General features: G+C 43.6%; 1 protein-coding gene across 5 annotated transcripts in view; it reads right to left on the reverse strand.

Annotated features, from left to right (window-relative positions):
• GRIA3 (glutamate ionotropic receptor AMPA type subunit 3) overlaps positions 1-24,135 on the reverse strand; it is a 199,442-nt gene that overhangs the window by 21,467 nt on the left and 153,840 nt on the right. For 3 of the 5 annotated variants that reach the window (XM_063141934.1, XM_063141933.1, XM_063141931.1), the window contains exon 13: positions 13,741-13,988. In XM_063141934.1, the coding sequence (XP_062998004.1) occupies positions 13,741-13,988 (248 nt within the window). Of the gene's footprint in view, positions 1-12,885; positions 13,001-13,740; positions 13,989-24,135 lie in introns of all 5 variants that reach the window. The other 2 variants (XM_063141932.1, XM_063141935.1) reach the window with 1 other exon arrangement.

The following is a 24,135-nucleotide window of genomic DNA, read 5'->3' on the forward strand; positions in this document are numbered from 1 at the left end:
GGTGTGAATGTGTTTTGGTAGGTCGAGTTTCTGAAGGTTTCTGTAAAAGTTTTTGATGTGATGCCAGAGATTGATGTGACTAACAGAATAATTGTAACTTTACCCTATTGCCATAGTACTTTAACTTCCATAGCCAGTGGTGTATATTTTCTCTCTCTTTTTTTCTGGCTTTTCTACAACATTTTTCTCATTATATTGAGAAAACTATATTGATGAGTCAACAGTGTGATGTGGCTGCAAAAAAAGCAAATGCTATTTTGGGTTGCATTAATAGAAGTAGAGCTTCCAAATCACGTGAGGTACTGGTTCCTCTCTATTCGGCCCTGGTTAGGCCTCATCTTGACTATTGCATCCAGTTCTGGGCTCCACACTTCAAGAAGGATGCAGACAAGCTGGAACGTGTTCAGAGGAGGGCAACTAGGATGATCAAGGGTCTGGAAACAAAGCCCTATGAGGAGAGACTGAAACAACTGGGCATGTTTAGCCTGGAGAAGAGAAGATTGAGGGGAGACATGAGAGCACTCCTCAAGTACTTGAAAGGTTGTCACTCAGAGGAGGGCCAGGATTATTTCTCGGTCATCCCAGAGTGCAGGACATGGAATAATGGGCTCAAGTTACAGGAAGCCAGATTCCGGCTGGACATCAAGAAAAACTTCCTGACTGTTAGAGCAGTATGACAATGGAACCAGTTACCTAGGGAGGTTGTGGGCTCTCCCACAGTAGAGGCGTTCAAGAGGCAGTTGGATAAACCATCCGTCAGGGATGCTTTAAGGTGGATTCCTGCATTGAGCAGGGGGTTGGACTCGATGGCCTTATAGGCCCCTTCCAACTCTACTATTCTATGATTCTAGTCCAAAACATCTGCAGGACATCAAGGTGCACATCCCTGCCACATGCTGACATTTGATAACATGAACCTGCAGTATGGATTTATAGAAGAGATATTGCAATCCCTCCTGACAATAGACGTAATAAATGCAGATGTTGGTCAATGATAACATAAACACTTCTTTTTCTTGGAGTGTGTTTTCCAAAGATGCAAGTTAAATGCAGACATTCATCAGCATTCATATTCCTTAAATAACAAACCTCAATTAGTCTGCTGAGTTTTCATCCTTATCTCAGAACACACACATTTTTTTTAATATCAGGAGATCAGAGGGAATTTGCAGTTGACTCTTCTGTAACCTATGAAAATTAGCTGTTGTGTTAAATTTCCTTGATGAGTTAGGAACTGTAGCATCAAGGCATCACATCAGGCGTTCTCTTCCATTTCCCATTAATATATTTGTTTCTGTAATTAGTTTCCTTCCGAGCAATTGAAAACATTTCTTATTTAGTTGCTTTCAAGTGTGCAAACTTAGCGTTTGATCTCTCTGTTCTCTTGGTGCAGTGGGTAAAGCTTTTCTGTCTTTTTCAATGTTTTTTTCCCCAGAACGGAAGGGCATACCACTAGATTAAAATACAAAATAAGCAAAATGGATACAGAAGGATACACAGCTGTGTGTATCTATAAAGGAGTGTTTTATAAAGTCTGAGGTTATTTTATCTTCCAGACCTTTGCATTTGCTTCTATGGCAATGTTGTTATCTGTGCCTGACGGTAGTGTTGGCCTTCAGAGGAGTCTATTTATTACTTTCATAAATGTAGCGCACACATATTAAATTCTGCACTAACAATATCATGGATGGTAATGCACTAAGCACATGTGTTTTATCAGGAAATGAAAACTGCTGCAAATGGGTTGGATCCTGATTATGTTAATAGAAACTCAGTTTCCACTAAAATGTCAGTCATGACTAAAGACCCATTGATTTCAATAGGAACCAAGTGCTACTAACTTAGTGTTGTTCCAACCCAGGACTTCCTGTCTCAGTATAATTTTGTTGGACAACATTTCCTAGGTGAAGCCCTGAAACGAGCTCCTCCAATCAGCCCTGAAACGAGCTCCCCCGATCAGCCCTGAAACGAGCTCCCCCGATCAGCCCTGAAACGAGCTCCCACGATCAGCCCTGAAACGAGCTCCTCCGATCAGCCCTGAAACGAGCTCCTCCGATCAGCCCTGAAAAGAGCTCTTCCGATCAGCCCTGAAACGAGCTCCTCCGATCAGCCCTGAAACGAGCTCCTCCGATCAGCCCTGAAACGAGCTCCTCCGATCAGCCCTGAAACGAGCTCCTCCGATCAGCCCTGAAACGAGCTCCTCCGATCAGCCCTGAAACAAGCTCTAAATGCAGCCTGGCAATTGCCATTGTGCAACAGAAGTGGCAGGACAAAAGGGAAACAGCAGGGGCAGAAGCACCCATTGGAGTCTGCCTAAGGTCTACCTAAGCTCGTTGGTCTGGGCTCCTGGCTTGTTGTCCAGTTCTGCTTTAGGGTTTGCTCCCTGATCCTAATTGCTCTTCAGTCCTGACTCCTAGTTCTCAACTTCTGAACAGACTGTTACCCATAGCTCTGACACATGGAAAAAAACATCTCCGTGCTTCTCTTGCCCTTTCTTTCCCCCACCCCATTCACAACCTCCTGTCTTCTTTTAGAAGGCCTTCCCTCTGCTTTCTGAACCTTCCGAGGCTCAATGGTTATTTGTCCTGCCTTGCAGTCCTGCCCTCTGATCCTGATTGATCTTCAGATCCGTCTCCTGTAGAAATGCACACTAGTTGAATACTACACTCAGCTTGTCTTCTGGGAACAATAGATTAAAATGTTGGTCATTTGACGGGGGGGGGGGGCGGGCGGGAATATAATGTTGTTAAGGGGATTGCGCCCTCCAGGAGAGTTGCTCTGGCCTGCCCTAGATCTACAGTGGTTGGAATTGGAGGATGGAGGATGGCGGCTCACTGGCGCAAGACTGAAACAACTGGGCATGTTTAGCCTGGAGAAGAGAAGATTGAGGGGAGACATGATAGCACTCTTCAGAGAAGTCCTGTGGGCAGGTGGGGAAGGGAAGCAGCTGACCATCAGGCCCAAAATGCTTTGGCCTAATCTGGTCCCAAACTGGATTCAGGGCAAAGCAGGCTGAATTGGCCTGGTTGGCTGAAATTCAGGGTTCAAGACCAAGGCAAACACATACCTAGTGCTATCCCCTGGTCCTGGCACACACAGAAACGTGCCATCTGACCTTGAGTATTATAGCATATATGGGTATTTTGTGGATACTGGTATTGTTGAGAGTAAACTCACTCATCAGGAATGCAGCCAATCTCAGATCCCTCATGAGTCCACCTGATTATGACACTAATTTCTGAAAACATTCTTTTCCCACCCATATACATTATTTATTTTTACGTGCACACTCAATTTTATTATGGTACATCTTAAAATGTCATGTGTGTCTGACAATCTCGTAGAGGGGAGGAAAAGTATCCAAGATCTGTCTTCAGGAAAGTAACCTGTCTAAGACTGATGTTTATGCTTGAACTTCATGCCTGTCACTTGAATTCAGTTTGCAAGTGTATTTGTTCCAAAACTTTCTTCCATCATCTGTCTCTTTTCCTGGCCCTCCAGGATTTGCATCTTGGCAAGAGGTAATTGGGCAAATGATCCACCCAAAGTCATTTGTTGAGCAGGACTGTACCTGCTTTCCCCAGGCAAAAGATTATCTGGAAAAAGGCTTAAGTCTTGTTTTTGCTTCTTCTTCTTCTTCTTTAAATAAAGTACTACTCACATAATTGTCAGCATACTGTCAAATGGTTCAAGCTCTGTCAAGGTAAGTTGACAAATTACATTAATAAACTCATAAGAACGTCTATTTCCTCCTTGGCATCTGCTGAGAATTCTGAGATGTCAAGGTAGACTTTTCATTGGCATGTTTAGCTGTATGACGGGTTGCGACTAAGACTTCAAAGACACAGCTGGGGGTGCACGCAGCCCTTTCCTACGCGTGTTCATAATTCCGTAGGATGGCAATCCTGGAAGCGTTGCTTCTGTGCAACCACGTTAATTTTCATGAGGGTGTGTGTACAGTACTTAGTAACAGATGATGCGCCAGTATGCCATTCATTCCACCATACTTTGGATGGTTTCCTTATATGGAACCTTTGGGTTTGTTGTTTGTTTCCTTCCAATAATGAAAATAAACATTTCAATGTTCCACCTACAAATTGCTCCTCAACAGGGTCATAGTCGTGAGAAGGGGACTAGGGAGAACCTATCCCCCATGGCCAATGCTGGTTCCAGGTTTTTGGAAGGCCCTTGGGCAAGACACCCTGAATGGGCCCCTCCCTCAGCCAGTCCACCCTCTCACCACCATTGTTACCAGTTCCTCCTCTTTGTCATCATTGCTACCACTTGCTTGTGTGACAGATGTGAAGCCAGTGAGCCAGGAGGAAGTAGCGTCCACTGCTCCTTACCACCACCACCACCACCATTGTCTGGGCCAGAGTGAGAGGCAGATGAACAAGCAGGTTGCAATGGAGCAGGAGCTGTTGATAGTGGGAACTTGCTGGGGTATGGACACTTGGCAGGCACGCAGCCATGCTGAACCTTGATGCCAGCCCTGCCTTCAGGGACCTCTCAGGATCTCCCCTATCCCCCCAAATAATGTTCTGCTTCCATTTAAAACGCCAAGTCTGTAGCTCTTTTTTCCTTGTGGAGATGTAAAGAAAAACATGCTGGCAATATCCCCCTCAATTGCTCCCTAAGAAGCAATGTAATTAAGTAAACATTTTAGATGATATATATTCATATTCTGGCAGGTCTGCAATGATTCCCTAGCCTCTCACCCCAGTTTCCATAAAATTTCTGGCTACAGGTCTGGGTCTAAACATAAAAGTAGCATGCCTTACGCATAACTAGCTTGTTCAGTGGTACAGCATAGAAGGGGAAAATTGTAACGCAGCTGTTAGAAAGAGAGTGATGGGGTGCAAGGCAGGAGAAAAGCCATCTACTTTTCATGGTGGTGCAGAAGAAGACATCTTTTGGCCAAGGCACATTCTTACATGAAGTTAGAAAAGCCGTAGCTCCTTTGAGCCGTTCCTACAGGGAAGAATCTGGGACCTGAGCTATGACATCAACTGCAAGGTTCTGCTGGTGAGCAGAAGGGCTGTTTCTGTGGATTGGCATTTTTACTATCAGCCAGCTCTTGAGTTCTTCCTATCTGGAGTCAGACATCCTTGCTGATCTACTGCACATCGCTCGCAGATCCTGACCTATCTTCTGCCCACCCTTGTTATTCACCACTCAAGCAGGAACTCCAATTCACACATGCATGGGAACTTTCTTTATACAGGTGAGATTATTTGTCCAGCCCTGTATTGTATCCCCGCTGACTGGCAGCAGTTCTCTTTGGTCTCAGCCAATGGTCTCCACCGCCACCCGCTAGCTAATTCTTTAAATACCAGGCACTTAACCACTGCGTTATGATCCATCACACAAAGAAATGTCATTAGCCTGGCTCAGCCTAAACTGCAGCAGCTGCTTCATGTTGACTTGAGACATTTGTGTGGGCAACATGAAAACATAAGAGGAGCCCTGCTGGATCAGACCAAGGATCCATCTAGTCCAGCATTCTGTTCACACATGGGCCAACCAGCTCCCCATGGGAAATGCACAAGCAATGTATGACTGCAACAGCACCCTCCCATCCATGTTCCCCAGCAATTGGGTGTACATAGGTTTACTGCCTCTTATACTGAAACCATCAGAATGAGTAGCCCTTGATAGTCTTCTCCTCCAGGAATTTGTCCAACCCCCTTTTAAAGCCATCCAAATGGGTGGCCGCCACTACATCTTGTGGCAGTGAATTTCATAGTTGAACTATCTGCTCTGTGAAGAGGTTGCCAACGTGCATATTCTGCTTTTTAGTGGATACGCTATCTAGACGTTCTTATCCCGCCTCCACTTTAGATTCCCTGAGCATCAAATTTAACCACCTTGTCACTTTATTATTATCAATACTTCACAACGGTGACAAGCAGGGAGTGGGTGGAAATGTGGGGGTGATTAAATTCTTATTTAAGGTCACAATAAGAACTTGGCATAAAGGATTAGTGTAGGTAGATACCAAATTACAAAGCCTGAAATGTGAGGGGGATGAAGCCTCATAGAAAAGAAGGCAGGGGAGCACTCGTAAAGGGAAAGACAGGTGGGGAGGGGGTCCCATATCTGTCATTAAGAAAGCACACCCCTATTTTAAGTGCATTCTGTGGGAACAAGTCCCACGGATTCAATGGAACATTATGGCAATGATCCAGCAAAGTCCTAGACATGAAAGCAAGAAGATATGGACATACACTGGGATAGTTAATCTTTTTTTCTTTTCTTTTTTGCAATTCAAGATTTCTTTGTCACAAGCTACTTTTTTATGCTTGGGTTTTTTGTTTTTTAAAAATATATGTTAACTGTGGCCATAGCTAGACCTAAGGTTTATCCCTGGATCATCCAGGGGTCAAACCTGTTCATCTGCGTGACACACAGGGGATCCAGTGCTCAGGCAGGGGTGAACCCTGGATGATCCCAGGATAAACCTTAGGTCTAGCTGTGGCCTGTATCTACATTAGCATACAAAGGCCAGGATATACTGATAGCCAAGGCTGTAGAAGACCATAGAGTTGCATGGATCTCTGTGTAACAGGACCAATATATTTAAGAACATGAATGAGTATCATATGGTAGTTTTAGATGCTGTGAATCTTCTAATTTTGGGTGTAATATGTTATAATTTTCAAAAAATGGCAAAAGCCCCACAATATTTTTTTTTAAAAAAATGGAAGGGTGGGATAGAACTAGTTTAAATAAATATATAAATGTTAATACAATGTAGGGATGTGGGGGGGGGCATTTGGGCTTGTGGGATGCTCAATGGGCTTCCCTTGTTTACCCCCCCCCGGATTTTGGTCCATTTTTCACTAGGGATCCTGACTCCGTTTGCATCAATGCAGGCCAGTTGGTGGATATTTCAGTTTTTTAAAGAAAAAAACTGCACAAATAGAGTGCTTTTAAAACATTTGCACCAATCATGCAAACTGCAGCTGAAATTTGCACAAAACTCTATTTGCAGACATTTAGGAAAAATACAAAAAAAGTTCCCACAGTTCAGGAAGGCTCTGCGGCTCATCCTGAAAAGGCAAGCTGAGTTGGGCAGACAGCCGAACTCAGTCAGGCCAAAAGACAGAAGGAGTTCTCAGTGACGGATATCACTAATACAATGTAGACACTTGGACTTGTTTACACAAGGTTCAAGAGAATGCAGCTACGGAGCATTTGCAGCTCTGCCAAGATCAAGGACCCACCATCCCAATAAGACATATAGACAGACAGATCAATCAATAGATCAATAGATAGATGGATAGATAGGTAAATATTTACATGGGCCACTCAAGAAGATTGAAGGCAGAGAGTGCCTCTTGCAAAACCCTGATGCTTGTCCCAGATCATTTTCTCAAAGACTGTGCAATGTCAGCATATGTGCCCTCTTGAACAACTGAACTGACTTTATTGACAGCTGGGAATAGATGCTTTTAAAGTGTTGGATATGAGGCTATTACAGCCTGCAATATTAAATGGGCATAAAATGTCACTTTAGCAAGAGGAGCTATTTTCAGCAAATGCTACCAAATAGAGATGCACATAAAACATTTGCGATGTTCCAAGAGGGATAGATAGATAGATAGATAACCTGCCTTACTTTTTATTATCCTTTTTATGAAAAAAAAAAACACACGGTGCACACCAGCCTTTAAGCTCTTCGAAAGGGCTTCAGCAAATTCCTTGGTATGGGAAAAAAACCTGTTTGCATCTGGCACAAACAACTGGTTTGACCCATATTTTATTCCCAGGTGACATGACCTGGATGATGGAGGTTTAGAGCTGAAAATGACTGCCGTTCTTAAGAGCGGCTTTGTGTTCAAAAACCAAACAAACAAGCAAACAGGGGAGCAATTTCCAGATTCAGAGCAGAGAAATAAAGTTTCTTACTTCCATTTCCATTTCAAATCATGGGTAAACAGGGCCAACTTAATGTCCCCTAAAGCTGAGTCGAGTGCATTTGAGCAGCACAGGTGCAGGCAAACAAAGGGCTACACCCAAAATACTTGGGCATTGCCTTCCTGCCTAATGAATTTAAGGATTTCACCCAAGTAGTGGGGATGGCTGCGAGACTAGTCAATGGGAACTTTTTTTTCTTTTAACAAAGAAAGAAGTGGGAGGGGGTAAAAAATGCATGAAAAAAGGTTTAACTAGAGCACACCTGGAGCACCATGGTCCTAATCTGAATCTGGGCTGCAATGCACAGACATAATGAAAACTAACACACACACACACAAAATAGCATCAGTATGGTTTCCAACTGCCTTTAACAGCTTATGATTACAATAGTTTGTCTGGAAAATAATAATCATAATTAAAATGAATAGCATGGATTGAGGATCTATTCTCCCAATTAATTAATTATCCTTTAAAACTGCCTAATAACCAATGTTAAATAATTTGTACTATGTGTGTTTATAGTGTTGGACTGTGTAGCATTTTCTTCTTTGAAAAGAAAAGCATATGTAATCTATTATTCCTTGCATGTATGGTTTCTGTATTATGTTAATATTTAAGTTTTTATATTTGCAAATAAAGTATTTTAAAAAGAAAAGGGAACATGCAGAACTCTGGCATGCATACTAGAGGGCTGTATATAAAGATTGGGCATGTTCAGTGAGGAAAAATAATACAAAATGTTCTACTGAACTGTACTACAGAGTAATCTTGTCTAGGGAGGTACAAAGATTTAGTTCAGTCTGCATTTTTAAGCAAACAGACTTGTTTTAAAACTTCCACAACTATTACACAGTTATCTTTGGTTTTGTACTTCTCTGAATTTTGCAATAAAAGTTCTCAGGTTTTAAAACATATCAAGATACATAATTTTAGGTTTAAAAATGCATAAAATATGTGTATTTCAGAGTAAAATGAGTACAAAGATGTATATTTGTGGTGGGGGATACATTGAAATACATTAAAAACAAAAATAAAATCACTGACATGGAAACAGGATTATTTTTTTAAAAAAAACTGTGTATAAAATGCATACAGTTGAAGTAGTGCATATAATTGAAAAAAATGTGTTCAAAAGTTTTTTATTGAATGGAAAAATTGATTGCAAAAATGCAGATATAAAAAAAAACCATACAAAAATGTATATTATGAAAAATGCACACAAAAATATGATTTTTCGTGCAAGTTAAAAAAAAAACACCAGTTCAATCCAAGAATGAGATGGAAGAAACTTAGGCCACAGCTAGACCTAAGGTTTATCCTGGGATCATCCAGGGTTCGCCCCTGCCTGAGCACTGGATCCCCTGTGTGTCACCTAGATGAACAGGTTTGACCCCTGGACGATCCAGGGATAAACCTTAGGTCTAGCTATGGCCTTGGTTGTAGAAAAAAAGAGAACCTAAGTGAAACAGCTTTATGGATTTATTTATTTATTTTAGTGATTTTAAAGCTGCCCTTAAGGGTCAGCCTCTTTGAAGGTGTTCAACACTTCTTACCATTAAGAAGTTTGGACCTGAGACTTCTACTTGCCTTCCCCTGTTATAGTCTTATCTGCATGGCAAGAATGAACAGGATCTGGTTTTTATCAGATGTCTGAACGCACATGAAAAAGGAGACATGACCTCCCCCGGCTATGTTTATTAGACAGATATTCTATTAAAGTCAAGAGCATATGAGGAACCCTGCTGGATCACTCCTTCCCAACATGGCCAACCAGATGCCTCTGGGAAGCCCTAAAGTAGGGCACCACCGCAACAGCCATCTTCTGCTTTGGTTCTCTAGCGACTGGTTTTCAGAGACAAATGACCTCTGAACTGGCATGTTCACAGTGAATCAGGATTTTGAGGGCCCTTGGGAAAGGAAACATAAATGGCCCCCCTTCTTCAGTTGCTCTACCTTCTCACCACCATTCTGACAAGCGAGTATTGCTCCTCATCTTCTCTCTCATGATTGCTTTGCTTGGCAGGCTGAGATCAGTTGAGCAAGTAAACATGGGCATCTACTGGTCCTCCTTCACACCACCACCACCACCGTAGTCTGGGTAAGAGTGAGAGGCAGGTGAACAAAGACACTGCAATAGGGCCAGGGTAGGAGCAAGTCCAGGTCCCTGCTGGGGTGTGGGACCCTGGCAACTGCTCCCCCATGCCCAGCCTCAACACCATCCCTGAGAATTAGTAGCCACTGATAGCCTTATCAAGTTATTCAGAGGCAGTGACGTGCCTTCATGTTTAGAAACCTGTGATCTCTTTTGGCAGCACAATCACAAGCTAATCTCTGCCATTGGGCCCTTTTCATAATATGAAGGCACGAGCAAGCAGGAAATTAAATATTTCACATACTTGTCTAGGTAACCTTATATTAAAGGTTGGATAGGGAATCAGCCTTTGGGCTCAGGTGGCTACTCGGAGATGTCCCCCCCCTCCCCACCGCCCAAGTTTTTAGTCCTGGAGGTAATGACTGAAGAAAATTGCATAAAAGCTCCTTTGTTTTAATTTTAATACAGATCACCCCCCCTTTTTTTTTGCTGTTATCCAAACATGATTAAAGAAAAAGATTATTCCATTTGCGCTGCTGATAAAAGCATCCCTTACGAAGAAATGCAGGAGAGAGCTGCATTTACTGCCTGTGCACTTTCCCATCAATAATCTTGCTGCAAGTGGGTTGGTTAACTACAGAAAGTGATTACAAGTTATTATTTTTTTTAAAGGCACAGATTGCATGTGTGTGGGAAATTAACAATCTGGCTAATGGAATGGAATCCTTTGGGGTATTGCCGTTCAATTAATTGAATTAATTCCACGAACACCTCTTTCCTAATGGGGTTATTAGATTTGACAAAGGGCTGTGTAAGTTATACTTTTGCTAGGCACAGGGACATGTCTTGGGTGCCTGCATTCTCCTATAGAGGACCAGAAATTAAAATGTTTTAACCTTTAAAGCCTAGACTTCCCAAACCTGATGCCCTATAGTTGTGTTGGACTATTACTCCTATCATCCAATGGCCATGGTGGCTGAAGATGATAGATTTTGTAGTCCACCTCATGTGGAGTCCACCAGGTTGGGGATGGCTGCCCAGACAGTCTAGGTCCAGGACGGTGGACAACTCTTCTTCGAGACCTTACTGAAGTTGTGGGCAACTTGTGGCCCTCCAGATGTTTTGATGTGCAACTCCCAAAATCCATCACCACTGGCTATGTTGGCTAGGGCTCATGGGAGTTGTAAGCCAAAACATTTGGAGGGCCAAAAAATTGCCCACCCTTTCCCTATTTCCTGTGTCTCCATCCTTCTGATGATGGGAAACATAGGACAAGGTCTTCTCAACACTGAAAGCAGAACTGTGGAACTTCCTTCCTAGGGAGACTCATCCACTTCATTATGATTGGCTTTTCAGACAACTTTGTGGTTCGTCCGCCGTTTGTTATATTAAGTGATTGTTTATTTATTTGTTACATTTATATCCCACCATTCCTCCAAGGAGTCAAGATGGAGGCACAGAGTTGGGGTTGGATCCAGGATCTGGCTAAAACTCTAAAGCCTGCAGATGTAGATACATTATTTCTAATCCTCCTAGTATCCATCAGCGTCTACTATAGGCCATGATAATATGAAACTTTAAAAATTAGTAATACAAAGAATTGTCAGTGAAAGAGTGGACAACCTCATAAACAAATCTCATTCTAATCTAAATAAATATAAAAATTTCAAACCTAAATGTCTGCTTTCTCATTTTCACAGTGTCTAAATGGTACCTTGAAAAAATCACTCATTGATTTTCAGCAACACTATACACAATTGTCTTGGCAACACTATAAACAATGCCTTATACCGAAAAAGCATTAGATCGAAATAGCTGTGGTCTGAGTTTTCCACATACTGAACATCTTGCGCGATACACAGTGCTGATCCTATGCCATAGCCAATGCTAAAACAATCAACATTCATGGTATGGGTTTGAAGGTTGCATGCTTAAGGCACATCTGCAAGTAGGCTTTGGGGAGGTTCAGATGAGTGGCCCCTCATCTGAACTTTGAGGGCCCCCCAAAACTTCAGAGGCTGAACTAGAAGAGCTGCAGTGGACGAGTCGGAACCCATGTAAATCCCTGGTGCACAAGCAAATTGTCTACCAGGAAGCCCTTTGGAGGCCCGCCAATGAATGCAACCGGAAGAACATAAGAAGAGCCATGCTGCATCAGACCAAAGATCTACCTGGTCTGGCATTCTGTTCATACATCGCAAAAACAGCTGCTTGGAGAAAACCCACAAGTAGGACACATGTGCACCAGCACCCTCCTGCACATTATTTACATTGGCCTACTGCCTTAGATATTGGAGGTAGCATATCAGAGGACCAGTGTCCTTCCTTCCATGAATTTGTCCAATCGCCTTTTAAAGTCATCCCGGCATCCTGTGGTAGGAAATTCACTGTGTGAAGAAGCCCTGTCTTTTACCTGTTCCGAATGTCCTGCCAATCAGCTTTTGGGGATGACCTTGGGTTCTAACATTACGAGAGAAGGAGGAAAAATTGGCTCCCTGTCCTCATTCTCCACACCGTGCATCGTTTTGTACACCTCTACCATGTTTCCCTTTTAACTCGCCTTTTCTTCTTCTTCTAAGCTAAACTGTGGACATGCTCTCGGATTCATTCTCTCTCTGTTAGTTAAATAAGGGCCCAGGTGGGATCAAAATGGCAAGCAGTGGAAAGAAAGAAAGAAAAAAAGACTGCCCAACTGTTGAAGCGACTGGAAAGTGAGCCGCTTCACCATGACGGTTTTCATCTTACAGGCTCTTTTTATTTATTTTTAATTTTGTTTTGGTTTTTTGGTGTTTTTTTTTCCCTGATGCATCAAATAACAGCCTTGCCGATTACTCTTGTCTAAGGTACCCGACTGTGGTGACATTGAGGCTGACCTTGGAGTCACCTCCCCCGCTGCCGCACTCTCCTTTGTCGTACCACCATTTGTTTTTCAATTTGTCCAAGAGGCCTTGCTCATTCAGTTTTAATACTGCCAGGTTAACAGCATTTCTTGAAACGATAAAACATAACTCGTAAGAATAATGCAGAGATGCTCGGTTAAAAGTCGTTCAAACGTATAAAGGAAGGAGCACAAGGAGGACAAATTGGCCAGACAGAAAGAGAAGGGGGGGGGAATTATTGGTTTCGGTTTTGGGGTTTTTGGTTTTGGGGGTTTTCGGTTTTCGGTTGTTGTTTTTCACAGGGGAGGTGGAGCTATAGAGAATGTGGTTACAGCAAACAACAGGGTGAAATATTGGAAGGTGGCATGGAGGATATATAAACAGTTGCTCAAGAAACGGAAGTGTGCGGGATGGGGAAATTGTCTTTTGAGGGGTGGGGGGGGAAAGAAGTAGAAGAAGAAGAAGAAAAAGGCAACGAGAACACCATGTCATGCAATTAACACTTGTCACGTATGGCGGGTTTTAAACTTGGGCTTTTACCATTTAAATTGAAAAAAGCCACTGGACTGTAAAATTAAAAAAAAAACATAAAACCCACACACACACACACACACACAGCAACAATCAGAAAGGACAAAACGAACAGAACATTTAGAAAAAAAATGGATGCATTAAAGTCAATGAAACCATAATTTACCGTCTTATTTAACTCCATGGAATACTGAAAGATTTTTTTTTGAAAACTTTTTAAGTTTACCTCAAATCCACAAGAAAGAAAAAGACAACACAATACATCAGGGTAGGTGGAATACTATAACAACATGGAGATTGTTATATTATTCCACCCACCTTAATGCTGAGCCTTTGGGAGTTGCTACACCATAGCCTTTGGAATCCAGGTTCCCACCAACTTTCATTGTGTCACAGGGCTTTCGTTGTTCAATGTACTCATTCATGGTCGATTCAAGCAGGAAGGCAAACTTCCCCTTTGATTTCCTCACGCGGGCCACCCCGTCCGCCGTCGTTTTGGCAAACACAGATGGTTCCGCCGACTTCATGTACGACCACATTTTCTCATAGACAGCTATTTTGGATCTCTAAGGGAGGGAAGAGAAAGAGAAAGAAGGAAAAGTTAACACACAGGTTACCTCTCAGTGAAGTCAAGTCAAGTGGAAATGAATGGAGATTGGATCTGAAGAGTCATCTGAGGACTGAGGATCTGGCCTGATAGGATATGAAGGTACATGAGGCACGGGTTTAACTGAACCTAATCAGGATTTGGTCTGGCCGGTGCCTGGACTGGACACCGCCTGGGAAGAAAGATGAAGTATAAATTAATGATAAATGAAAGCACAGGTCATGATGGGTGGCTACAAAGAAGACAGCCTTTTCTCCTGTGGCACCCAGTTGAGGAATGAACTTCCCAGAGAGGCTCGCCTGGTGCCTACATTGTGCTCTTTTCAGTGCCAGGTGAAGTCCTTTTTATTTTCCCATTCATCTTTGTTTTTCAGTTTCTGGTTTAAATCTGATATTGTATTATAAATTGATAGTGTACCCAAGCAGGACTGTACCTCAGGGCCTGCCCCTTCCAGCCAACCTGGCCATGGAAGAAAATATGGTCGCCTCTTGCCCAGGTTCCTGGCAGGTCCAAAAAAGATGGCACCAAATTCCCTAGCAGGGTTGTTTCATTGTACTTCCTAAATACAATAAATACCAAAATGGGTGCTGAGTGAGAACTGCTAGCAAGTCTCAGTAAATAAGCAACTTTAAATAGAAGTCTCTCATGAGCCCCAAATCCACCCCAGCAGAACACGTGTCTGTTGTGTCTCTGGAACAGCTGAGCCAAAATTTCTCAAAAGGCATTTTTCTGAGAATATTTCTGAGAATTTTCGCTTTCTCCCTGGACACAGAAAAAGAAGGCCACTTGGCAAAATTTCCTCCAAATATTCCCCATCAAATTGTTGTTGTTGTGGAGGCTCCCACCATTTCCCTCCCACCATCCAGTGGAGGAAAACTGATGGCTAGGATACCAGTATGTGCACACACACTCTCACACACATACAGCCTTTATGAAAAGAAAGAAAGAAGTTGTGCTACTGCCATTGCTAGTGGTGAGTCCCATCCCTGAGAAACTGCTGGAAAGTTTCTCCTCCTCCTGGAGAAATTTGGTGAAATGGTTCCCTCTCTCCCAATTTCTTTGCCCACAAATAGGGTGGAGAATTTAGAGAGGCCATTTGCCCGCAGCTCTAGCTCTGATGATTTGTAATTTTGGATTATTATTATTATTATTATTATTATTTTAGAGCATTTTTATCCTGCACCTCAGCCAAAAAGGCTCTTGGAGCAGCTTACAATTGATCAGTAAAGAAGACAGTCCCTGCCCTCAGGCTTACATTCTAAAAAAGACATGACACACAAGGAAAAGGGGAGGGGAGGGAAGAGGGAGAAAATAAAAAGAAATTAAGGAGATTGTTCAGGCTGGTGGGAAGGCCCTGCTCTGTTGTCTCATCTCCCAATGGAGGGGCAGATCAACAGCTCCTTCTTCTTCCCCACAGGGTGAAGATGACAGTTAGCCCCATGGGGGGGGGGGGGTTTCCAACTGAAACAGGCTCCGATGGTCTCTGCCTGCTCCAGTCTCCCTTGGCTACATATTGCATCCCTATTTCCTTATTTCTTAAATTTATGCATCACTTCCCACTACAAAAAAGCAGTCTCAAAGTGTCATACACACTCAAATAGAGAAATCCATGATTCATATAACAGAAAAAATCCTCCAAATCAGTATAAACCACTATTAACACAATAATGCAAATAAGGGGGGGGGAACCCTAAAACATAATCCAGAAATGATACTGTGCAGAAATTGTTCATCCACAATACAGAAAAATCTCTTCCCCACTCCCACTCCACGGCCTAGACTGAACGCCACAAAAGCAGCCCATAACAACTGGGTCAGAACTAATATCCAAATTAGAAGCTATATATTGTCTTCTAAGAAGGACCTATTCATGTGACACAGCAGAGTTATATAAAGCAGTACAGTAAGTTGTGGGGAGGATTGGAAGAGAAAAAGAGAGGAGAACACGAAATCCTGCCCATCTCGAGCAATGTCATTATTGTTATTGCAAAGTTGTTCTCCCAAAAGGAGAACACTGAAACAGGGAGTGATTGCTTTCCCCAGGGCACTGGACGCTTGGCTCCATCGATACCTTCCTAGCTACTGAGTTAACCCATTCACTGATACCTCTGCTGCAGTTCCATTATGCCTTTGCGCTTCATGAGTCTCTCCCTGACCTGCCCAAAGTCAATCTCGCAATTAGCGGCTGCTGCAGCCAAATATTCATGAGAGGGCAAGATGGGGATTGTGAAGCGGAGGGATGATTTGCAGGACAGAAGTCAAAGGGGACCATTTGCGAGTAGAGAAGGAAGCATGGAATAAAGACATGGACACCAGAGATTGGGATAAACTGGGGCCTCTTTATTTAAATAAGGGAACTTCACCCCTCCCTGGATCTGCATGTGAAAGTGAGGGAATCTATTATATCCTTTCCCTAGGCATCTAGCCTGCCATTATGGGCGAGCCATTTTCCAAAGCCAGGAGTTGGTTAAGCCTGGTCCTTCTCTTGTTTGACACTTTGTAAGTATGGAAAGACCATCCTGCGTCACCCCTAGGGTGACCATATTTGGGAAACCAAAAAAGAGGACACCTAGTGTGTGTGTGAGGAAGCAGCTTTCTGAGTCCTGCAGAAAGTACGTTATTCCCCCGCCACCTTAAAGAACCCGATTGGAGTGGAGGAGGGGAAAGGATTTCATTCTGCACCACCACCATCCACTCCAATTGGGGCCTTTTCTATAATGTCCACGAATGACCCACTTTCCCTTTTAAGACCTCAATTGGAGCTCGGGGTGGGGGAATGATGTGCCTCAAGAAAGCATGTCATTCCCTCCTGCCATGCTAATGGCAGCCTTAAAGAGGAAGGTGTATCATTCCAGGACATTATTGAAAATTATAGAAAATTCCCCCTGACACCATGGAAAGAACAAAAACCAGGACAAATCCGGGGAAATCCTGACAGTTGGTCACCCTAGTCACCCCCTCTCAGTGCCTCACAACTCCAGATAGGTGGGGCTGGAGGGTCTTCAAAGGCATACTATATCCTGACCTGGGAGCCACACAGACCCCTAGCAACAGGTCCTCTGGAGATTCCAATCAACAAAAGGTGCCAGAGTGCTCACCGTCCCTATTCTAATATCATGCAGATTCCTGCACACCCCTCTCCCAATTCCAGAGATTTGCAACAAAGACAAAGGATTTCAGTGCCTTTAGGCAAAGGCAGGTTCTGATTCAATCCAAGCCACTGTTCAAACAACTTCCTCTCATGGCTTCCTACTCTTAATTGCCGTAATGATGTGGTCTCCTTCTTAATTCACTTATGAAGACCGCGGAACATTTAATTAGAGTGATGAACATGAAACAGTTTCTGCTATAGTTGTTGCATAAGGCGTTATGGAAGATATGGCCCCGAGCTCTTGTTTGCTAGTTTGGAGGATTAAAAAAATAGAATTCCCAGTTGATAATAGCAGCAGTGCATCCCCTTCTCTCTCCCCTGCAACGCATGAGGAGAGACAGCATGGTGTAATGGTTAGAGGAGGGGTGTTGGACCTGTTTGAGGTCCCAGTGCCTGCTTTCCCCCAACCATTGATCATGAGTGGTTTTCCTGGCTCTTGTGTGTTCCCCAGCCCATTCTAAAATACTGAAATGCCTCTTCTAAGGCTTAGTAACTGGTAGTAAGAGCTTTAAAATAAAATATGCTGGTAATTTTGGTATTTTGGTCCTACCTGTTTGGTCCCACCCAAGACTGAGGCCTCAGCTAGACCTATGGGTCTAGCGCAACGAAGGGGTGAGGATCTCGCGACGTTGTTATTGCGAGATCCCCCCTTCTGTTTACATGTGGCGTGTGACGACCTCGGAGGGACAGGATGTTGCACCTGCCATTTTGTTTGTTTTTTCCTTAAAGGAGAAGAGTGCAGGAGCACTCGTATGCAAATTGTAAGTTTTTTTATTTTAAAAATTGCACATTTTTTTTTATTCCTGCTGCTCCCACCCCACCCCCGAGAAACCGCGAGGAACCGGGACAAACAGTGATGCCCGCCCACCCATTCCACAGTCTCGGGATCATCCTGAGACCACGGAAAAAGCGGGCTACAACTGTAGGGCCATATCCCGGGGAAAGGGAGGGTTAATTCCTCCCTGCCCCCGGGATATCGCCCCATCTAGCTATGGCCTGGGTCTCCATAACTGAATTCAGCCCACAATAAATATGTCAGTCCTTAAGGTGCCACAAGGCACCTCCTTGTTGTTCTTGAAACAGACTAACACAACTACTTCTCTGGAAAGTGTATGAACTTAATGTAATGTGGAATGACGCCTTAAGGGTTGTGCCTCTAGCTTCATGACAGCAGGTGGAATTTGAGAAGGGATTTTTATACACTCAGGTTCCTACGTGAGCATTACTAGCAGCTGGCCAGATCCAGGCTGCAAGGATTAAAAGAGCCCCCATAATTGGCTAGTGCTTTACGTTTCAAAATGCTTCAGCACAGAATTTGGTTTTAATGCACCCCGATTTATATCAGCCAACTATCTAGTGGCAAAGATCACTTTGATCTAGCAGAATCCTAGAAACCAATTCAAGAGCAAAACCCAGGAAGTTGGATGGTTATTATTGTTTTAGTGCCAACGGATTAAATCTCCCCCTTGATGGTTTTGTTAGTTGGAAACTTTATCTGAACGCATTAGAAACTGTTGGTTCCTCTGAAGCAAAAAAAAAGCAATGTGTTCCATTTTTAGTCATTGCTTTCTATGACTTTGGGCATGTTGAGAGAGAGAAAAGGAGATGGACGTTTTAGCATCAAGGCTTTACATTGAAAATAATAATACATTTCCAAAGCACAATTATTCTTTTCCAGTTTCCATCCTGTTGCGACAAAAGCTCTCTGAAAATTGACACATGCTATTGATCAGCGTTTATAGCACACCACCTTCAGAAGTGTGGTATTGCCGCAAAGGGCAGAGAACTGCTAGCCAGAAATAAGTATCTATTATCCGAACCGTGAAAGCGACCAAACTCTTTGGTTGCCAAATCATTTGCAACTGGGAAGCTGCAGGAACGCGGCAGTCATTTGGAACTTAAAGTATGGCTGCCTGTGAAAATGTTACGTACACAAGTGAGAAGATCAGATCGTGAGGATTAAGGGTGTGCTTTTGGAGAAGGGGAACGTTTGACCTACAAAGTTGGAGTACCGCCTGCCATGAAACCATTAGGATGGCTGGGGAAAGAGCCAGCACTATAAAACAGGTTGCCGGCTGGATCCTGCCCAGCCCTGAAGAAGATGAAATTCATTACCATCTGTTCATACAAAATGAATTGCTGGTGCGAGTCCAGTTCCTAATGCATAAGTGTCAATAATAATAATAATAATAATAATAATAATAATAATAATAATAATAATAAGCTAAAATGTGTGGAGCCTGGCTAAAGAAGCTAGCGAGAAGACCAACCTGGACATCTCTGCCCTAAAGACAACTCTGTGGCAAGGAGTCTGGGACTTGAACCAAGAATGTCATGTTCCAAGGCTAGGACCTAGCCTACCAGTCTATGTGCGTTCAGGCTCCTGAGCATGCCCTCAGGTGCATATGGGAATAGGAAACAGGTAACCTCAAACCAAGTCAATTCAAAGCATCTCTATAAGAGAAAAAGGGGTTTGTAGTTTGGAACAAAGGCGATCAAGGGGGGACATGATGGAGGCATGCAAAATGCTGCGCGGTGTTGAGAACACTAGAGGATACTAGGGGTCGTCCAATGAAACCAATCAGTAAGACCAACAAAAGGAAGTACTTGACATACCACATTATTAATCTGTGGAACTCACTGCCACAAGATGTGGTTTTGGCAGCTGCCTTAGATGACTAGAAGGAGCATACAAATTCACGGAGGAGGAGAAGTTCATCAGTAGCTATTAATTATTATGCCTAAATAGAGTCTCCATGTTCCAAGGCAGTGTCGTACTGAATATCAATTGCTTGAGAGCAACCATGCAGAAGGACTATCGCCTTCATGGCTTATGAGTTCTATGCAGACATCTTTGGGATCCTGGACAAGATGGACCTTTGGTCTAATCCCACAGGAGGTCTTCTTTAGTTCTTATGAATAGGGAGGCAGTATAAACATTGTTAATAAACCATCACAGCTGGGCTTTCTGCCCATGTGTGGTCAAAAATGCACTTGAGAGTCAGCCCTTCATCCCCTGTTCATGCTCTAGACTCAGACGTAACCCTTAACTGAACATTCAGACAATGGATGGCTGAATCTGTCCGTTTCGCTTTCTGCCACATTCAATTTTTTAAAATCCGTAATTCTTTTCGTCTCAATTAAGGGGAAAAAGTGCATTCTGGTACATTCCTATTTAAAAAAAATGAACTAAATGAAATTCCCAGCCATCAATGGGTCAAGCATGGAGAAAGCCCATGGTGCCCTTGCCTGCCATGTGCTCAGTGACAGAGCACATGCTTGACATGCAGAAGATCTCAGGTTCAACCCCCAGCATTTCCAGGTAGGGCAGGAAAAACTCCTGCCTGACACCCTGAAAGAGCCTCTCCCAGTCAGCGTCAACAGTACTGGGCTAGGCAGACCAGTGGTCTGACTCAGTGTAAGGCACCCTCCTATGTCCCTGTGTTCCTAGATGAGGAGCCGGTCAGAAAAAAGAGTTGGCAACCCTAATGGGGCATGTCTACACCTATGGGTATTCCAGGACTCAGGGGTGGGGAATCTCGGGCTTCCCAGCTTCCGCGATCCTCCCCCAGTGTCCATACGCCAGCACGACATCCCAGAAGGAAAGAGGGTCGTCTGGCCCAGCGTGCGTCTTTTTTTGGGGGGGAAGGAGCAGCCAGTCGTGCAATTGCGCAGCCCCGATCCTCCAAAAAAGTAAGTAAAGAACAATTAAAATATTAAACAAATTGCTCCCACCCCACCCCCAATGGGCATGGTGTCACCCTGTGCAGCTCCATGCCCATTTAAAGAGACCCGCTATTCGCAGGGAGGAGGGAGGACCCAGGAGCACTGCTCACACTGGCCACGGTCCTCGGGGCTGTGGGAAAACGGGGAAATCTCCAGGTTCAATTATCCTTGGGGAGAAAGCCTCTGGTCATCCCCGGTTGACCCCGGGATCCCCTGTGCATCATTTGGATGCACAGGGATGACCTAGAGATGACCCAAAGATAAATGGATGGTTCAGACATGCCCATGGTTGATTGCATGTTGTCCTCTCCCTCCGGCAGAGAACTCTGTTTTTCTCCAGGCAGACCTTTGGCTTGTAAACTGGTCTGATGCTGAAGGGAGTTCTACTTAGTTAAGGTCTGTCTATTTATTTTTATGGTTGTGTTTTTAATTGTGTTTTAATGGATCTGTTTTTATGTTATGTTTTAATTAAACCGTTGCTTTTAATCTGTATTTTATTACTGTAAGCTGTCTTGAGCACAGCAAACATGCTTGAATACAGAGGGATTCAGATCCTGACTATTAAAATTTAAGCACTCATAACCTTGGTCCTGGATGGACCACAGTTTGTCAGTTTCTGTCAGTTGGGCTTCTCCCACATTCGATTTTGTAAAAATCTCATTTTCCCCCCTTAAATTTAATCCAAACATTTTTTAAAAAAATAATCTTAAATTCTTTAATTTTCAAGTTCTTTTTAATTTCAAATTTTACTCTTCAAGATGTTTATAAAGAAATGTGCAAATTTGGGCAAGTTCTTATAAATAACTGAACTGAACAAAATCCTCATCTGTTCCTAGTCAACTCAAGCTTCCAGTCCCTGGGGAACCTTAATTTGAGAACATTCAAATTGGAGTCCAGCCACTCATGGCCTTGGCCTGACCTTGAGCTGTCAGACACATGAGACTTATTTTAGCTTTCAACAGATATGTTCCAAGCTATGCTGCCATAGTCAATTAATTTAACTCTCTCAAACAAACTCTGCGCTTGATTTTGCTATATTTCCCTTTACACATCATTTAAAAATTCCAGATTTCACTTGCTCCAAGAGAGATTGTGATGACACCTGTGGGTCCCTTAAACAAATGCGACAGAGTTCAGAGCTTTAACCCTGTCCCCTCCCCATTTTGAGACCAAAGCAACACTTTCCATTCATCTTGCCTTAAAGGAGGGATTTCCATTTAGAGCAGTGGTTTCCAAAGTGGGCGGTACTGCCCCCTTGGGGGCGGTGGGATTGCACAGGGGACGTTAAGAGGCAAGGAGGCGGGAGGGGGTGCTAAAAGGCAAAGGGGTGGCAGGGAGGCACTCAAGGTGGCCTTTTCCGAGAAGCGCCTCTCCAGAAGGTCTTAAAACCCAGGGACATTTTTAAGGGAGAAGGTAGTTTAGTCCCAAGCCATATAGGGGAAGAATCCACACATGTATAATACCGTTTAAGAAGAGTCCTTTTAACGGTGAATTGAAATGTTTCAAAAGCACCAAAACGCTAATGAAGAGACATACCCTGCTTGGTGTGCCCCGCCACGCCGGCTGCAAAACAGAGGCATTTGCTCTCTTTCCCTACCTCCCTCAGCAAGCCTGCGGCGGGTGCTTCCCATTTAAAGGGGCCACTTACAGGGGGCACTGGGCATGAGTTTGTGGAACCAAGGGGGCAGTTACCAGAAAAAGTTTGGGAACCACTGATTTAGAGAATTGAAGAGACCCCCACACAGATAGAATCATAGAATCGTAGAATAGTAGAGTTGGAAGGGGCCTATAAGGCCATCGAGTCCAACCTCATACTCAGTGCAGAAATCCACCCTAAAGTATCCCTGACAGATGGTTGTCCAGCTGCATCTTGAAGGCCTCTAGTGTGGGAGAGCCCACAACCTCCCTAGGGAATTGGTTCCATTGTCGTTCTGCTCTAACAGTCAGAAAGTTTTCCCTGATGTCCAGCTGGAATCTGGCTTCCTGTAACTTGAGCCCGTTATTCTGTGTCCTGCACTCTGGGAGGATCGAGAAGAGATCCTGGCCCACCTCTGTGTGACAACCTTTTAAGTATTTGAAGAGTGCTATCATGTCTCCCCTCAATCTTCTCTTCTCCAGGCTAAACATGCCCAGTTCTTTCAGTCTCTCTTCATAGGGCTTTGTTTCCAGACCTCTGATCATCCTGGTTGCCCTCCTCTGAACACACTCCAGCTTGTCCTTTTTGAAGTGTGGTGCCCAGAACTGGACGCAATACTCAAGATGAGGCCTAACCAGGGCCAAATAGAGGGGAACCAGTACCTCACGTGATTTGGAAGCTATACTTCTATTAATGCATCTCAAAATAGCATTTGCTTTTTTGCAGCCACATCACACTGTGGGCTCATATTCAGCTTGTGATCTACAACAATTCCAAGACCCTTCTCGTTTGTAGTATTGTTGAGCCAATACCCCCCATCTTGTAACTGTGCATTTGGTTTCTTTTTCCTAGATGTAGAACTTTTCATTTATCCCTATTAAATTTCATCCTGTTGTTTTCAGCCCAGCACTCCAGCCTATCAAGATCACTTTGAAGTTTGTTTCTGTCTCCCAGGCTATTAGCTAACCCCACCCAATTTTGTGTCATCTGCAAACTTGATAACCATTCCCTGCACCTCCTCGTCAAAATCATTAATACGATACCCTTTCTTCCTCTCTGCCAGTAATTGATCTCCCCTTACCTTCCCTTGTATCACAGAGGTGGAAGATAACTGAAGCGCCATGGAATCCAACTCCCTGGAGATGGAGATATCAGATGAAAATTGGCTGTTGCTAAAAATGCATCAAAGAAATATCCTTATGCATTTGTCATGGAACTTGGGCGTGCAGATGCCTGTGGTTTCCTCCATGTCAGAGGGTATGTGGGGCAGGGAGAGGAAAGGAGGAAAGAAAGAAGACTTGTGGCCTTAGAATATCCAACCATATAATCAGAATTCCCAGGCAATCATTATGAGCACCAGGTCTATGATAAATGTGTATGTACTGCTTTCTTTATATTTTGCAGGATTTATATAGCATTACATAGGGTTCTCATACACGATGAGGAGCAAAAAGGATAGATATTCAGCTCCATCTGACGAGCGTTTTATTGCATGCTCGTTACTGGGCACTCACAGTTTTTTTTGCAGGTCCCTCCCGTGATGTTGCCTGCCTCCTGCACTCCTTCCGCCCCTTCTGGCCTTCCCTGCACAAC

The sequence above is a fragment of the Elgaria multicarinata genome, chromosome 15 (genome assembly GCF_023053635.1).
Source record: "Elgaria multicarinata webbii isolate HBS135686 ecotype San Diego chromosome 15, rElgMul1.1.pri, whole genome shotgun sequence".
NCBI classification, from domain to species: domain Eukaryota; kingdom Metazoa; phylum Chordata; class Lepidosauria; order Squamata; family Anguidae; genus Elgaria; species Elgaria multicarinata.